Genomic DNA, 18,369 nt, shown 5'->3' on the forward strand with positions numbered 1-18,369 from the left:
ATAGGGTGGCACCAGGTGTGTGTTCCTAGCAGGCAACACTGGCATAGCTTAGTGGCACCTTTTGATGGACACACACTTGCCATTTCCCTGTTCCTTAGTGCTTCCTACTCAGCCTATGCCACACTCTTATTCTGCACAGATTCATTTCACCTCTGCTACCCTGAGCCCTAGGGCACAGACTTCCCCTAAGGACCCTGGGGTCAGGGTAAGTGGGGCAAGGGTGCTGACCCACAGAAGGTAGAAATTTCTGTCATGACCAGAGACATCTGGTAGATCTCAAATGAACAGGCAGAGAACAGACAGAGGAAATGCCCACAAACAGAGGGCAAGAGGGGCGGGGCTAGCCTGGCAATGCACCTTGGTACCTGCCTCCTGCCTCCCTCCCCACTCACACCCATGTACCCTTCAGTTCAGTTCTGCCCACTACCTGAGTGTCTTCAATGTCTGTTGTCATAATGCCAGGCACACGCAGCATAACCCCCATTAGCACACCTGGTATGAGAACATTTCTTTCTGCCACCCAGGGCTACTTCCCTCTCCCCACTGTACAAGTTGAGGAGAGCTGGACACAGAAGGGGGAAACACACTATATAGGCCCATCCCCATCCTAATTCCTGAAGGCTGTGACTGAAGGCCACATTTGAGCAAGATACACAAGGAGGAAAAGAATTCCCAAATTCTCTCTATAGACTCATAAAGCTTGGGTAATTCCACCTAGCCTTTTGGCTTCAGCTAGCACTTCCTGCTCTTTGTCCTGATGCAGGATACCTGGCATCCATCTGTTCATCCATCTTTCTAACACTCCTGCACTAACTCTTGGCCCTGTTCTTGGTGCAGTTATCCCTACTTATCTACTTATCTCTGCAAAACCAAGACCCCCATGGAAGCCTGAAACTGTAGACAATGCCAAACTCTATGTAGACTGACTTTGATAAAGTTTAATTTATAAATTATGCACATGAAGACATTAACAATAACTAATAAAAATAGAACAATTATAACAAAATACTAGAATACAAATTAAGTGAATGTGGTCTCCTTTCCCCTGGCTGGCACATGGGCACGCGCAGGCGTGCTCTCAGATTATCTATTCTCTCTCTCTCTCTCTCTCTCTCTAGCTATTGCACACGGGCGCACGCGGGCGTGCTCTCTATCTATTCTTTCTCTATCTACATCTATCTATATCTATATCTACATCTATCTATATCTATATCTATATATATAAAATCTTATTGTACTTTAACCTTTTCACTTGAAGGAAGTGAATATCCAAATTATCAGCACCACTACCCTTGCACTTTGGGGCCATTATTAAATAAGGGTCACTTGAATGAAAGCACTGCAATTCCAATACCAAGACAGTTATCTGATAACCAAAATGGCTACCATCTAACAGGTAGGTTGTGTATACAGTGTGGATACTCTGGACAAAGGGATGATTCAGGACAGAGAGGAGTGGTATGAGATTTCATCATGATACTCAGAATGGTGCCTAATGTAAAAGTCACAAATTTGTTTATTTCTGGAATTTTCCACTTAGTATTTTTCAGACTGTAGTTGACTACAGGTAACTGAGCCTGTGGAAAGTGAAATGTGGACAAGGAGGGACTATTGTACTAAAGGGATTCGGACCTATCCCAAGGGCTGAAAACAAACCCCACCATGGCCTCCTCTGCTGAAAACACTTTGCTGTCTGCTCCTGTGCTTAGGATAAAGTCTAACTGGGCGGGCAGGAAGGCCTGCCCCTGCTTGCCTCCACTAACCTCTGGGGTGCAGAACACAGGCCAGCCTAAGTGTTCATACAGCACCCAGTCCTGGCAGCTCTGCACCGGAGACAGCCCCTTCAAACCCCAGCACAACCTCTCCTCCTCCATGAAGCCTTCCAGAGCACTCTCTTAATCCCAAAACAGGTCAGAGAGAGCCAAAAAAGGGAAGGTCACAAGGTCCTGGGCACTTCTAAACAGAGATTTCAAAGAAGAGGTGACACTGGAATCAAAGTCTGAGACTAGGTGGCAGGATGGGAAGCAGCACATGATAGAAGACCCTGGGGTCAGAAGGTTGGGGATGAGAGAGCGTGGTTGCAGAAAAGACTAGGAGCATGGCATCCCCCAGCCCTGGCAGGGACCCAGGACCATGGTGAGCACTAGCCCATGTATCCCTCAGGTGAGGCCCTCCAACTGCTGAGCTTCTGCCTGACACTGGGAGTGGGGACACGGACAGGCAGGAGGCTCTAGAGACAAAGATTCTGCATCTGTACCAACACTGGTTCAGGTGCACATTCTGGCTAAACCACTATGGGGTATGACAGCCCCTCTTCCTGGGCCTCAGTACCCCATCTACAAAATGGAATGATTATACGTGTCTTCAGAAGCTGCTATGAAATCCAGGCTGCCCTGAGGCCCCAGGACTGACCCCACATTCCCTGGGTACCCATGGGAGCTTGTGTAGGCTTCAGGTGTGTGTCACACCTCCCCTACCACCCTTGGAAGGCAGCCATCTGGGGAGGCTAGGAGGCAGAGCTCATTTCACCTCAGCCTTCCAAGACACTTCCTTCCCAGCTGCCCCCCTGCTGGACGCATCTTGCACTCAGGCTTCTAGCCAGCACTCCCGCCCCCACAGCCCAGCCCACTTCTCCCCTTGCCATGGCCTCTTTGGCAAAGCCTGGCAGGACACAGCCCTGTGACGCTGAACTCCCTCAGCCCTCCTGGCACATCTTGGAAGTGGAGCCTTGCCAAGAACCCATTCCAGTAGGTTTGTTGGCTCCCTGGAAACCCAGTCAGCATACAGGTTCCTCGAGATCCCAGCCCACACTGTTCACAGACTGCTGGCTCTGCTACTGGGAGGAAGCTGGCAGAGGCTGCTTCTCCTCCTGATGAACCTGCTGCAGGCTCAGAGCCGGGCAGGCCTCCTCCTCTGACAGCTGCTCCTGGCAGAGCCTAGCCACATGTCCCTCAAGTACTCCTCTCTTCCAGAATCTGAAGTAGGAACAGGAAGCCACAGACGTGGCTGTTTGCTGGCTCACATCTCCATCCTGGGCGACCTTGGATGGAGCCATCAACCAATCTCTCTGAGCTCTGGTCTCTGCCACTTTATGGGATCAAGCAGCCACAGGTGAGCATACCAAACCGGCAGACAGAACCTGGTGGCATCCTCCCTTCCCTCAAAGGCCCACACCAGGAGGCAGGCACTGGCCAGAGTCCCGCCCCCAGGCCCCAGCAGGATTCTGGCAGAGGTTGCTGGGATTCCCTACTGGAGCTGATCCTAGCTGAGTCAGCACGTTGGCGTGGCTATTCTGCCTGCTTTTGGCTCTTTCTAGCAGAAGAGAAGGCGACAGTCAGGGACAAGGAACAGAGGCAATTTCAGAATTCTCTTCAGAGATTCACAAACTTAAGAAATTCAGTTTCTCTCATGGTTCCAGTGCTTCCTGCTGTTTGGTTCCCTGACACCTGCCTTACTCTTCGCATCCACCCCACCCCACCCCCAGTCCATCCAGGCAGGGCCTGATGGTTCAACTGACTATCCCTGGTCACTCCCACTGGTGACCTGCCAGCCCTGGGGGTTGTAAACATGAATTCCGCCTAGGCCTTGAGGCTGAAAACCCTTCCCTGCTTACCCGAAACCCATCCAAGCCTGGAAAAACAGCTGAAGGCTAACCGATTTTGCAAGTGGGGTGGGGGGAAGCGGGAAAGCGGGGAAGTGGGCTGTACTGAGCCGATCCGGGAGAGCCCCGGGGCAAAAGGATTCTCTTCTGGGGTGAAGGCCTTCCTGAGGCCCAGGAGGGCAGATGGGTGTGCAATACACTTTGTGTCATAGCCTGGAACTCACCTCCTGCTTGGTCCCCTTGGAAGTGGGGGATGGGAAGGGATCTTTTGCAAGCCCCTCCCAGCCTCGGCTTCCCCATCTCTGCACGCAGGTCGCCCACCCCAGGAAGGCGGCTTGAGGGGGAATCCCGAGCTCTGCCTCCACCCTCGGACACGCACTTCCCCTGACCTCCGAGAACCGTCCACCGCCATAAGGCAGTACTCCCACAGCTCCCCGCCGAACCCCACAAGACGCAAGCGCGATGCAATCCGGCCCCCTAGACGCCGCTGCCCCCAGGAATCCCGCACCCCGTCCCGCCCCTACCTGGGGCCGCTGGCGCGCAACAGGCGGGCAGACGGCAAGGCGGCCGCGGGCAGGCGCGGCACCGGGAGAAGGCCCGCGCGGCCGGCATCAGGCCCATGGCGCGCCCGGGCGCGGCGGCGCGGCGGCGGCTGGAATGCCCGGCACGCGCGCAGGTAGCGTCTTGCCCGCTGCCCGCCCGCCCTGGCCAGCGCCGCCCCGGGCTTCGACCCTGCGGCGAGGGAGGGCCCCCGGTCTGCGAGGGCCTGGTATGCCACGCCTGGAGTCGGCCGGGCCAGATCTCCAGTTTCTAAACGCTGACCCCTTCTTCCTTGCGCACCGAGTTATTAAGCATCCCGGGAACGCAGTGACTCCCAGTGAGCGGTCACTTCCTCTTTGCTCAGGACCTGCTTTGGGAGCACCCACTCAGGCTTCAACCTGGGAGGCAGGTGTTACAGGTGGTGCAATCGAGGTCCAGAAAGATTAGGCAACTGGTCTCAGTCACACAGCCAGGAGGGTGATGCCGGCTTCAGTGGGCGGGAGCCCTGGGCACCCGGCTCCTGTCCAGAGGTCAGCACTGTGCCAGAGACAGTGGTTTGGACTTAACCTACTTTTCTTCCTGAGTACCTCTGAGATGTTATCAACATCCGCATTTTACAGAAGCAGCCAGCTGAGGCTCATCGAGGCTTTGTGATTTGCCTGAGGTCACACAGCTGATAGGTGACAGATCTTCATTCATACCTCAGTTGTCTTTCTGCAAAGCCTATGTTCCTCTCAAAATAGGATTCTTAGAAGAACCCACAATTTCCAACTTCCTATTTCCAAAGTGTGAGGACCTGGGAGAGTTTGGAGAGGGTAAAGACCAACGTGGGCACACAGCGTCAGACCTAAACCAGGAGGGAAAGTGGACAGAGAAGCAAGGTTGGGGCTGTGTGACAACAGCCAGAAGAGATGGAGGTACCAGGGGGTTGTGGGCAGAATTCTCAAGGGAGGAACTCAGGGGAGCCCTGAGCCTGGAATAGGCTGGGGGCCCATCTTCAAGCTGGGTCATGCTTCTTGCTCATACTTGGCAAAGCTTGGTCTAGGATGTCCCTGCAGGCAAAATGTAAGGAGTGCTCCAAACCCCAGTCACCAAGGTAAATGTTTTTCTAGTTGTAGATGGACAATATCTTTCCTTATTTATTTATTTTTCAGTAGTGCTGAGGATAGAACCCAGTGCCTCACATGTGCGAGGCAAGTGCTCTCCCACTGAGCCATAGCCCCAGCCCCAAAATAAATATTTGTAGGAATAAGAATTAATGCAGCTGGGTGCAGGTGGCACATGCCTTTAACCCTAGCAACTCGGAAGGCTGAGGCAGAAGAATGGCAAGTTCCAGGCAAAAGTTCCTCAGCAAACCTGATGAGACTGTTTCAAAATAAAGTAAAAAGGGCTGAGGGCAGGAGAGGAAGCTCAGCTGTAGAGCACCACAACCTAAAAAAGAAAGAAAGGAAGAGGAGAGAGAAAAAAAGAAGATGCAAAAAAAAAAAAAAAAATCTGTGAACAAATGATCAAAATGCTAAATGAAGGCGGAATCAGCCCCTTCACGTGAACCTCGAAATTGGCTCCCTCAACTGACCCTTATCCCACCCTTATAGCCTTTTGTTTCAAATTTGGATATTTTGTTTATCATGATGTGGTCAGATGAGTAAAGGGCCCCCCAAGGTGTCTCTGACCTAATTCCTGAAAGTGGCTATGTTATCTTACACAGGAAGAGATTGGCAGATGTGATGAGGTCAACAATGGAGAGGTCCTACTGCATTGTCTAGGTGCACTGTAGGGCTTTCTAAGAAGGAAGAAGGAAATTGAACTACAGAATAAGAGAAAGTGACGACAGAAGCAGAGACCTGAGCTGTGAGGTCACAGGAGCAGTAAGGCTACAGACAAGCAACACTGAAAGTTACAGAAGGTACAAAGGGCAAGGGACAGATTGTCCCCTGCAGCCCTCAGAACCCAGGCCTACCCATACCCGGATTTTAGCCTCAGAGGCCTCTGTTCTGACTTCTTTCTTCCGCCAAATTTATAAGAAAATAACTTTAAGTTGTTTTAAGCTGCTAAATTGGTGGCAAAGAGCAGCAACAAGAACGTAATACAATGTTTTGGGGTTTTTTTGCATTACTTTTCATTTATAAAAAAAATCACAATAAAATATTTATCATGATTATAGGGTTTGTTGAAGCTCCCTTAAATTCTGTGCCCAAAGACAAGGAGGCTCCTAGTCCCAGTCCTGATGCTAAGTGTGGGGGTGGAGGCTAAAGTCCTCCTAAGCCATGGAGGTAGGGGTGGGGCGATGCTCAATTTTTTCTCTTCAGGTAAACAGGAAGGTGGGAAAGGCAGTTCATAGTGCCAGGGGACCTAAGTCAACGAATGTCCTGTCCTGAAAACCCTGGGGGTTCCTCCAGCCCAGGGACCCACTGGATCTAACGGCCCTGTCCACACTGAAAAGAACTGTCCAAGGGCTCAGTAGGGGTACCTACCTATTCCGGGGACAGGTGGGACCCTCTCATGTGTGTCCAGGGGCTCTAGTACTAATTTGCTTTCTCCTCTCTGAGCCTCAGTTTCCCCTCCAGCCCAGCCCAGGGTCCCCAGTGGATGGAAGTCTGCAGCTGCCGCCCATCCAGAAGACGTTCGTGGGCACTGCCCTGAGAGCCCCAGGTGAAGCCCTGGCCCTGCCACACCTGGCGCACATCGGGGTTGGTTCTCGGCTGTGGTATCTGTTGGGGTGGATGCACACGGGGTGTCCTGGAATTGATCCCTGAGAGCATGGCTGGGGAGCTCAGGGCCTGAGGGTCTGTCCCCTCACATGAACAACCTGATGACAAATGACAACTTCAGCTTGGATGGTCCTCCTCTCTGAAGCCTGGTTTGGGGCCCAGGACATCAGGAAAAGTCTCTGCCCTCGGTCTTAATTCCCCCTCCCCCATTGACACTGCAGGTGGAGGCGGCTGCGCTCTGAGGTCTGCCTGGGACAGGCTCCAACCCAGGAGGTCGCTCCTGCTCCCCGCCCTCCAGTGTGCTGTCATGCAGTCACTGAACCCCTCTGTGTGAGCCTCTCTGCCCTCTCCAGTGTACATCAAACCCCAGACAAGAGCACCCAGCTCTTGGGCCACGGCTTCCTCCCTCTTCTGGATGTTTCTCTCCTCAGGGATCCAAGCTCACAGGCTCCTGGGGTCCTTGCAGGGGAGAACCCTTGAGGAACACAGGGAAGGATCTCAGGAGTGTGCTGTGAGCCAATCCCTACACCCAGAAGAGAATAGATCAGCTCTCTCTAAGCCTAGACAAGTTCCAAGACCTGTGAGGGCATCTCTTCACCTGACACGGGAAACCCAAGGGCCTGCTAGAATGGACAGTGGACCAGAACCAGGCTCAAGTACTGCTTCTGCTGGTTCAGTGAGGTGATGTCCAGTCTCCAACCTGCTGGCCTGGCTGGTGGACATTCACAGAAACTGGAAACCAGACTACCTTCTTGAGCCTCCAGCAAAGCTAGAATATGGAACAAACAGCACTGGGTGGAAGTGGTCCACTAGGAACTCCACCACAGCCAACCTGGCCTGGGGCCATTGACCTTTCACTCTGAATTTGATTGTACCTCCAGGGTTTCCACTTGGAGATGTCATTTCAAAAATGATGACCACCATAACAGGGTTGCTTTGTGTCCCTCCAGACTGACCAAGGCTGGAATTTTCCCCATGTCAACTGTCCTGCCATATGGCCTCAGGGAGCTGCATTTGTCCCCCTTTCCCAAAGCCTCTGTTGATGTCTGAGGAATCTGAGAGCAACAAAGTTGGCTCCTGGAAGTCAGAGGAAAGTGCCCAGGGGCTCTGTGTGGGAGGACTCTGCACAGCCGGGCTGGGGCAGCACCCCTCTCAGGATCTCCCAAGGCCTGCTCTCTGGGCTCTCCTCCTCGCCCCCAGCACAGAGCAGCCACTTTGAGCAGGGACACCCTTCCTCATCAAGGCCCCTTACCCCAGGATGGCCCTTTACCCCTGGACTGCCCCATTTACCCAGCTCTGTGCTGCTACCTGCAAAGGTGGTGACCAGCGGCTCCTGGGCTTTGGTAGGCAATGCCAGGGGGCCTATCAGTGGGACAGTTGCCACATCACTAGATATCAAACGCTCACCCTGGCCCCACAAATTCCTGCGTCCAGCTGCCCACTGAGCATCTCCATTGGTTTAATGATTCACAGACACCTCAAACTCAAACGTGTCCAAACAGAGCCAGGGTCTTGCTCTTCAACCCTCTCCACGCTGAGTTTCCTTCTTGCTGTCTCCGGGCACTGTCTGTCAGACACCGTGAGTCAGTGCTCGCCTGCCCCCATCTCACACCCACATCCAGGGGATCTTATCAGTCCTACTCTCAAAAAGAGATTTGAAATCTGATCACTTTCACCGCTCACAACCACAGTGAGAACACGCACCTCTTTTGCCTGGATTACTGCAAATATGTATCCGGCTTCCTCTAGTACCTCTCTGGTCAGTAGCAGACATTCTCTTAAACAAGGTATCAGATCCCAACATTCCAAAGCTCTCCAATACCCCTCTCCTCATTTTTCTCAAGAGCAGAAACCAAAGTCCTGACAGGCGCCCAGGAGGCCTCTGCCATTTAGTTCCCATCCGGTCCGGTCCCTCCCTCCCTCCCTCCTGCCTAGCCACCTCTGTGATGGTTCCAGACCACATCAGATGTTCTGCTTCTGTCAGGGCTCTGGCCTCTGTCTGGCAGGCTTCCACCAGATGTCCTCCTGAGTCACTCTCTCACTACTTGCAACACTTTGCGTGAACAATGAGACACCAACTCTTACCCATGAGGATGGCTACTATCAAAAAAACGAAAAGTTGGAAGAAACTGGAAGCCTTGTGCACAGCTGGTGGGAACACAAAACGATGCAGCCACTGTGGACAGTGGTAGGGTGGTCCCTCAAAAAACTACACAGAGCAAAATGAACCCTAATATTATGTGTAATTAAAAAGGAGTAATAAACATTTATTTTAAAAATTCAACAGAAGTAGCAACCCCACTTCTAGGTATACACTCAAAAGAATTAAAAGCAGGGACTAGAAGACATATCTGTACACTCATGTTCCTGGCGGCATCATGCCTAGTAGTCAAGTGGTAGAAGCAACCCAAGAGACCAACAGACACATGCATAAACAAACTAGTAGATAACATTTAATGGAATGTTATTCAGCCTTAAAAAGGAAGGAAATTCTGACATATGCTACAACACAGATGACCCTTCAGGGCATCAGACTAAAAGAAATAAGCCAGTCACAAAAGGACAAATACTATGTGATTCCACTTAAATGTGTAGTCACAGTCACAAGAGACAGAAAGCATAATGACAGTTGTCAAGAGTTGGTAGGAGGAAGGAAGCAACTGGGAGTTATTGTTTTTTTGTTTTTGGTACTAGGGATTGATCTTAGGGGTGCTAAACCACTGAGCCACATGCCCAGCCCACATGCCCACATGCCCTGTCCCCTTACATATTTAGAGACAGGGTCCCGCTAAATTGCTAAGGCTGGCTTCGAACTTGCAATCCGCCTGCCGCATCCTCCTAAGCTGCTGGGATTACAGGCATGTACCCCACACCCAGCAGGAGTTTTAGTTTAACAGGTACAGAGTTTCAGTTTGGGACGATGAACTGTTCCGGGTTTGGATGGTAGTAATGGCTGCACAGCACTGTAAATGCACTTAATGGCATTGAACTGTACATTTAAACGTTGTTAAAATGGTATGTTTTATGTTGTGAATAATTTACCCCAATAAAAAATAAAATAGAAGATGCACAACAAGCTAAAAATTTAAAAAGGCCTGAACATCACTCTCTCATTAGGGCCCATCCTTGCCATTGTTTATTTAGATTTTCCCACAGCACTCACTATCGCCTAACAACAGAGCAATCCTCAAAATGTGGTTCCCAGACCAGCATCCTCAGCGACACTAGAGAACATTAGCAACACAGACTCTAGGGTTGCACCCAGGTGAGTCAGCCAGTCAGGGAGTGGGACCAACAGTTGATTTTTATAAGCCTTCCTCTGGACGATTCTAATGCTAGTTAACCTTGGAGAACCACTGCTCCAACTTGCCATGGGATCTCCTTTCCTTGTTATTATCTCTCTGGGGGCAGAACGGGAACCTTTGTTTTCTTCCCTGCTGTGTGGCCTGCCTCTGTGTGGCAGATGCTCACCAAGTGTTTGAGAGAATGAGGACTATTTAGTCCTGAGAGAGGGCTGAGCACTTGGCACCACTTTTTCTCTTAATGCTCGTGACATTCCTATAAAGATTAGATTCCCATTTTGTAAACAAGGATACGGTGTGCAATCTGGATGCATTTTGTTTTCTTGTCTAATTGCCCAGCTAGAATTCCCAGTACAATACTGACTGGATGTGGTGAAGGCAAGAATCCTTGCCTTGTTTCTGATTTTAGAAGAAAAGCAATTCGTCTTCCTCTATGAAGTATGCGCTATCTGTGGGGATTTTGTAGATGGCCTTTATCAGGTTAAACTCCCTTTTATTCTGGGTGTGCTTGCTTTTATCAAATGCTTTTTCTTTAAAATTTTTTTTGTAGTTGTAGATGGACAGCATGCCTTTATTTTATTTGTTTATTTTTATGTGGTGCTAAGGATTAAACCCTGTGCCTCACATGTGCTAGGCAAGCGCTCTGTCTCTTGAGCTATAACCCCAGCTCTCAAATGCTTTTTCTGAATCTACTGAGAGGTTCACGTGATTTCTTTTTTTGGTACCAGAGATTGAACCAGGTTTTCCCTTTTATTTTGAGGCAGAGTCTCACTAAGTTGCTGAGGCTGTCTTTGAACTTGTGCTCCTCTTGCCTCAGCCTCCCAAGCCACTGGGGTATTCATGTGATTTTTGTCCTTTATTCTACGGATGTATTACGCGAATTGATTTTCAGATGCTTTAAGTCACTCTTCCATTCCTGGGATAAATCTCATTTGGTCATGGTGTAAAACTGTTGTACAGATTGCTGGATTCAGTGTATATAAGGTCCTTGCTTAGCATCTGGATGGCCATCTTAAGTGGCAACCCCATTTTAAGGAAAAAGTTTTGCTTTCCCACCCAAGGTCCTTTTTGAGAAAGGTTCACCACTCCCTCAAACCAACCCAACCCTTAACAGCCCACATCAGGATCCACCCAGCTCTGATTCCTGAGCCTCTTCCATAAAAGTCCCAGAACTCAAGCCTGTTTTGCCTCTCTCTCCTATAGAGAGATGGCCTTTCTGACAAATAAACTCGTGTGTATCTCTGCCAGTCTCCATCTTTCATTTCTCACTTACCCGCCTCTCGTTCCTCACTTTCCCTTCAGTGTGTTAGTGTTTGGTTGAGGACTTTCCCTCCGTCTCCTTAAGACAGATTGGCCCTCCAGCAATGATTCTCTGTTCTGCTGCACTATCCATCTTTGGCGATGCTGTTTTGTATTCCAGATCATAACATACACAAAACCACTCTGTACTGGACTTCCCCTCCAGGTACTGTTCCGTTCCTCTTTCCCTTTATAGTAAATGGCTTGAAAAAGTTGGTTATGCTCACAATCCCATTCCCTGTACTGTTTCACACAGTCACTACTGGGCTGTACTGCCAGCACTCCAACAAAGCCACCTGTGATCAAGTCACCAATGAGCAGGCTCAGTCTGGGCCCTCCTCTAGGTGATCTATCAGCAGCGCTCATCCAGCCTCAGGGCTTCAGATTCTGTGTGCCAGCAGGCCCCCAAGTTCTCTCTCTTGCTTAGTCCCCTCTCCTGATCCCTACACTTAAATGTAACTGCTTATTTGACATTCAAACGTAACCATCTACCAAGTAGCCCAAACTAAGCCCCAATCTTCCTTCCAAACAACTGTCCTTCCTGTAATCCTGTTCATGGCCAATCCATCTTTCCAGTTGCTTAGATCAAAAGACTCTAGAATTACCAATGATTTCTCTCATTCAATCTCTACAGACCATACTAGCCTGGCAAAGCTACCAGTTCTACCTTCAAAAAAAAAAAAAAAAAACCATAATAAACTACAAATTCATTTATAGTTATCCTGCGGTATCAAGAATTTGTTCCAGGAGCCCCCACAGATAGCAAAATCCACAGAAGCTCAAGTCCCTTATATAAAAATGGCATAGTGTTTGCATAGAACCACACAATCTTCCCACATACTTTAAATCATTTCTAGATTACTTGTAATGCCTAATAAAATGCAAAAGCTAAATAGTTGTTATACTATATATTTTAGGAAGTAATGACAATAAAAAAGACTGTGTGTGTTCAAGACAGACACATTTCTCTCTCTCTCTCTCAAATGTTTGCAATCCCCGGTTGAACCTGCAGATCCAGATTCAGCTGTACTTCCTATCACCACCACAGTCCAGGGCACGCTGCCTTTACCTCTCACCTGCATCGTTGGGTATGGAATTCCTAACTGGTCTCCATGTTCTTCTCTGGTCCTCCCTTCACTTATTCTCAACACAGCAGCCAAAGGGATCTTGTCAGGCTTTGACACTTCTCTGTCCAAAATGCTGGGGTGCAATCACTGTGCCACGATGACAAGTCCCCTTTCCCTCCCTGGCCACCCTCCTCTTCTCACCCCTTCATCCACTCTGCTCCAGTGACCTGGTCCCCTTGCTGCTCTTCAGTACGACCCCTCTGCCCGTGCTGTTATCTCCTTTACTCGGAGGTCATTAAACTCCAACCCCCACCCTCCACTACACTCAGCCCATCTGGTCTACAGATAGATTTGCTTAGTTTTCTTATCGCCCATCTCCTCAACTAGAATCTGAGTGCCCATGAGGACCCATCTTGCTGCTCACAATATTACCCAACACTTAGAACATGTTTGAGAAAAAAAAAGACTGGCTAAACGAGTGAGTGGATGAATGAATGAATGCACCTGAGGCCTTCCAAGTAAGCCACCCCAGGGTGAGCCATCAGCAATGACAGCTGCCTGCCTTGTGGGGACGGCCAGGCTTTTCAATCTGCAGCTCACATGCTGCCTACTGGAGTCCGTCAGTGGTGGCTGCGGGGCCCCAGAGCAAACATGTCTGAAAGGGCTCGCTGACTCCCTTATGAAACAGCAGAGAAGGACTGACCCTCTAAGCCTCCTTTCCAGGAGACCCAGGTTAACAACGGCTCTGCCAGGAAACCTTCCCAGGCTGACTGAGCCCACCTGCGAGCATCATGCTTGCCCAGACATGTCTGGCATGTGCGGGCTCCTGGCACTTCTTTGTTTCCTCTGTATTTCTGGTAGAAGGGAGATAAAGTGCTTTTGATGACAGTCCCTGTTTAATGCCACAAATCAGTCCTTCAGCACAAAGCCTGGAGACAAATGGCGGGCCCCAAGGGAGTGGTGAGGCTGGGTTCTACCTGGGATTCTGCCAATGGTCCCCATCCCAAGCAAGTAGAGAGATTGATATGTGGGTGGGGAACCAGGCCCACCAAGCACAGGTAGAACTGTGTGAGGGTGTCCCTCTGGTTGCTGCTTGTGGACATGCTGCTGGGGATAACAAGCATGGTCTTTGACGTCAGAACTGCCACCTGCCCACTCCCTTACTGGCCATGTCATCTTTAACAAATTACTTAGACTCTTTGTTATTTCTTCTCTATTTTTCTTTTTATCTTTTAACATAGTGAAATATATGCACATCCAGAAAAGTACTTAAAGTATAAATATACAGATTAATATCATTATTGCAAAATGAACACCTGCATAACTCTACCCAAGTCAAGCAAAGAACATTCCAGAAACCGAATTCCCCCCCCACACACTCTTAACCTCCTCCTCCTCCCTACCATCCTGGGTTTTAAGGCATTTATTTCTTTGCTTTGTATTTTTGTGATGAATTTTTGCTATAAATTTGATATAACTGGAATGATAAAGCATATTATTTTTCGGTTTATCTGGCTTCCTGAGTTCCACATCATTTTAAAGGTTCGTGCATGTTGTTAGGTGGAGCAGTTCTTTCACGTTGTTGTGGAATTTCCCAAGCAGTTATTTATTTCCCATTAGAGTTATTTATTCATAGTACTGTTGCTGGGCATTTGGGTTAGTGTCAGGCTATTAAAGTATGATTGCCATGAACATCTTATGTGTTCTGAGCACATCAGCTATTCCTGAAGCTGTACATACATTTCTATATAGGATATGCCTCCTAGTGGAACTTCTGGGACCCCCGCAGGCAACAGCATCAACTTTACCAGGTATGCCAAACAATTTCCCCAGTAATATATGCAAGATTCTTTAGCCCTTTAACTTCATCACCACTTGGAACTTTCTTTTTCATTTAGTCATTTTGGTGGTGAACAGATGAACCATGTTGTAGTTTAATTTGCATTTCTCTGATACTCAATGTGGTTGCACACCACTGACCATGACCACGGTCATGACTGCTTTTATTGCAAAGTGCCCATTCAAGCCTCTTTCCAGTGTTGCTACTGGCTTGTCTGTCTTTGCCTTATTGATTTATAAGAGGCTGGGGAGTGAGTCATTTGATGGGTTTATGTGTTGTAAACACCTTCTCTCAGACTATATCTCTTTTTAGTCTCCTAATCTACCTTTTAAAGAACAAATGCTCTTGTTTTATTTAGTACAATATATCAATATTTTCCAAACATATTAGTGCTTTTTGTAAGTTATTTTTTTAACAATCTTTCTCCACCCAAGGTCTTGATGATGTCTTGCCTCCTGGTACTCTAAGGTGCCACCTGTCATCAATCAAAGTCCAGCAACACGGGATTCTGCTTCTAGGCTCTACCTGTTCCACAGGCTCACTTTCAACAACATTGTACCAAAGGAAGCCATTAGGAGCTTGTGGCAGTGTCTGGGTGGCTCCTGCCTTCCCAGACTATTAAACTGGAATTATAGGTCAAATTTGCTGCAACCATCAGGGTCAAGGAAGCCACAGCTGACAGTGTGATGCTATTTATGAAGTCCAAGAGAATAACTTAGCTTTCAACACTACACTAAGCCTTCTATGTGAGGGGTTTATGGTTTAATGAAGGTGATCAGGCAGGGCATAACCAAGGCTGAGAGAGGAGGGCTGGGGTGACGGGCAAAGGACAGGCTTAGCTTATGGGGCTTGCCAGGTTTAGAGATGGGCTCTCAGCCCCCAGGATGAGAGTCTGTTTCCGCCCAGAGTATGTACCTACGAACACTGCAGGGAGAGGGGGATGCCCCAAGCTTGTGTGTCAGGACCCAACCCAGTCCTGAGACTCCTGTTCCCAAATCCAGCAGGGAGTTGGTGCCCTCTTCCACCAGGTCCCAGGGGATGGAGGCCCTATCCTGAAAGCTCTTTCCTGACTTTGCATGAATACCAACCTACACAGACAACAGCCAGACAGCTCTCCTTCTCTTGTACCATGTCCAGACCATAGGCATAACTCCATCTCCATCTTCAGAACTTATTTGCAATGGCCACTATGCACCAACCACCTCCTCCACTCCACCCCAGCATGTCCCCCTTACTTCTTGTCTCATGACTGCCTTGACCTCCTGTGGCCACTCTTGTCTATCTGGCTCCAGGGCCCAGACACCTCCCTCACCTCAGACCCTCCCACTCTCCCTGTCTTCAGCCCCCTAGACACTTGGGCCTGCCCAGCTTAGTCCCACCTGTGCCTTTGCATTTGCCATCCTTCTCCTGGTTCTCTCATCCCTCCCCACGCTTCTTGTTCTCCCAGTCACTTTGGTAAGCCTTCTGGGCCACCCTAGTGTGACCATCCTAGTCACCCTAGTGACATCCCCTCTGCCCTCTCACTGAGCTTTTTTACTTTGCTTCCTTGCACCTCTTGTTCCTGGACATCACCAGACACATGCATTTGTTTACATTTGTCTTTCGAGGAGAATGGAGGGTGGGGAGGGCGGAGGTATGATCTGCTTTATTTACCACTGAATTCCTAGTGCCTGGAATAGAAGTTAGTACTTTTAGGCACCCAAGAACTGCTTCTGAACAAAGGAAGAAGCAAGTTAGTGGCAACAGGTGCTTTCAGAGCAGGGACAGGGAGTGGGTTTGGGGGAGGGCAGCACGTAGCCCACCTCTGGCCTGTGCAAAGGCCACTTCGCACCCACCCAGCATTCAGGAGGAAGCAGAGAGGTCAGTACACAAGCCACGGGACTCTGGTTGGAGGATGGCCTGTCTTTTGAAAATGGACCTGCTTTGCACCCAGGTGAGAGGTGTGACTTGAAGGCCAGCATAGAGGGGCCAGGGTGCAGTCATGTGCAGCCAGCAAGTCCCAAGTGAGAGGGAACTTGGGGCTTGGGTGGGAGAGGGCAAGATTACCTGCAGGCAAGGGTTCTAGAGGGTGGGCATGCGAGCTACGGGCAGTACCTCCGCCAAGCGGGGCCAAGATGACCCGGCGGATGGCCTGCACCCAGTCCTCCATGTCACGCTGGGAGCTGGCCATGAGCAGGAGCGCCTCAGGGTTGGCTGGCACCTTCTCCCGCTCCCCGGCACCACCTGCAAGACAGGGAGACAAGGCTTATGCAGGGTCTGCATGGGGGACGACAGGGTGCCCACCCACTGCATGCTCTCTAGTCCTGACACCAACCTACACAGCTCTCCTTCATTTCCTGAGGAGAGCTTTCCAGAGCCTTCTGACTCTAGTCCTGCTTTTGGTTCATTTTCCAACCTATCTCCTTCACACCTCGCCCATCTTTCTTTCTGGTTTTCTCTTTTCTCACTTTGTTTTTCTTATCAAAATAGAAATCATAAAAAGAATCTCAGATTGAGGTACAGTGGTACATGTCTGAATCCCAGTTACTCAGGAGACTGAGCCAGGAAGATTGCAAAAAAAAAAAAAAAAAAAAAAAAAAGTTCAATCCCCAGTATAGGAGGAAAAACACAACAACAATGTACACAGGGCACTGTTAGGGGAAAAAATGCAGATTTTTCAGCTAGTATTGGAGAAATTCAGTCCCCACAGTAGCCTCATTATGTGTTTTGTGAACATCACCTTTCCTAGCTTTAAATCCACATCACCATATGGTTTTAACTTCAGCTCTGACCTGACAGCCTCCGCTCCCCATCCTGAAGACAAGACCAGATTCCCTGATTCTACCTCTGTTACAGAGGATGGTTATTAAACCAGAAGGAGCACAGACTTCTCTGTGTCCATCGCAGCTTGACACTGGACCCATATCTAAAGGCAAGAGGGCAGGAAACCTCGACCTCTTACGAACTGATCCTCCTGCCCCAGCAGCTCTCCTAGTTCTCAAATTTTCATGTGTAAATTACTTAATCTTTGAGATTATTCTGAACTTTATGGGCGATTTAAGGGACTCTGGGGGAGGGGGGTATGAATTGAACCCAGGGCCTCATACACGCCAGGTAAAAATCCTCTACCACTAATCATACCCCAGCCCAATCTAAAAAATTTTAAGAACAAGTCTGCCTTTATACACCCCACTCTTCATATCCCATAATATGTAATTCAGAATTACTTTCTTAAAGCCCCAATGCGTCAGACGCTAACCAGGACCATCTGTTAGTGTTAAGTCCCCGACACCCATATTCCCAAGGGAGTATAAAGGCAGTTGGGGAGCATCCTGAGACCCAGGCTGCTCCTCACTGGAGTTTATGGCCCAGGGTTGGAACCCAGATGGGGAGAAATGCTTCCTGAGCATAGAACATGTGCGTGTGTGCATGTGCCAACAGCAGAAGTTTTTCATTTTACAAGGTTCAATTTATCTTTTTTTTTTTTTTTTTTGATTGGGTGTGCTTGAATTATATTGTGTTGTATCTGAGAAAAGTTTTGCTTAACCCAAGGACACAAACATTTTCTCCTAGTTTTTCGATTAGAAGTTTCATAGTTTTAAGATTTCCATTTAGGCCTCAGAGTTAATTTTTCTACGTGCTATAAATTCATTCTGCTGTATGCAGATGTTCCTGCACATGTTGGAAAGCCTATCCTCTGCTTGCTTGCCAGGTACCTACGTAGGCAACCCTGCTGCCTGAAAATAGACAGGTTGAATTTTACAAAGGACTTCTTCCTTTCCAGTTTGGGCACTTTGTATTTCATTCTAATTTCACAGATTAGAGCCTCAAATATAATGTTGAATAGAAGTGGCGAAAGCAAGAACCTTCTTATTCCTGATTTTTAGGCATTCAGATTTTCATCATTAAGTATATCCATGATAGGTTTTTTCAAGGATATATTTTATTAGGTTAAGGAAATTCTTTCTATCTAATTTGAAGAGAATTTTTATCAGAGATAGATGTTGGTTTTGTCAAATGTCTCTTTTGC

General features: G+C 48.8%; 1 protein-coding gene across 6 annotated transcripts in view; it reads right to left on the bottom strand.

Annotated features, from left to right (window-relative positions):
• Arhgap22 (Rho GTPase activating protein 22) overlaps positions 1-18,369 on the bottom strand; it is a 180,662-nt gene that overhangs the window by 16,368 nt on the left and 145,925 nt on the right. For 3 of the 6 annotated variants that reach the window (XM_076834535.1, XM_076834539.1, XM_076834538.1), the window contains one exon: positions 16,455-16,583. The exons of 1 other annotated variant lie outside the window; for it this stretch is intronic. In XM_076834535.1, the coding sequence (XP_076690650.1) occupies positions 16,455-16,583 (129 nt within the window). Of the gene's footprint in view, positions 1-16,406; positions 16,584-18,369 lie in introns of all 6 variants that reach the window. 2 more of the 6 variants (XM_076834534.1, XM_076834537.1) reach the window with 1 other exon arrangement.

Source organism: Callospermophilus lateralis, chromosome 15 (genome assembly GCF_048772815.1).
Source record: "Callospermophilus lateralis isolate mCalLat2 chromosome 15, mCalLat2.hap1, whole genome shotgun sequence".
NCBI lineage: Eukaryota > Metazoa > Chordata > Mammalia > Rodentia > Sciuridae > Callospermophilus > Callospermophilus lateralis.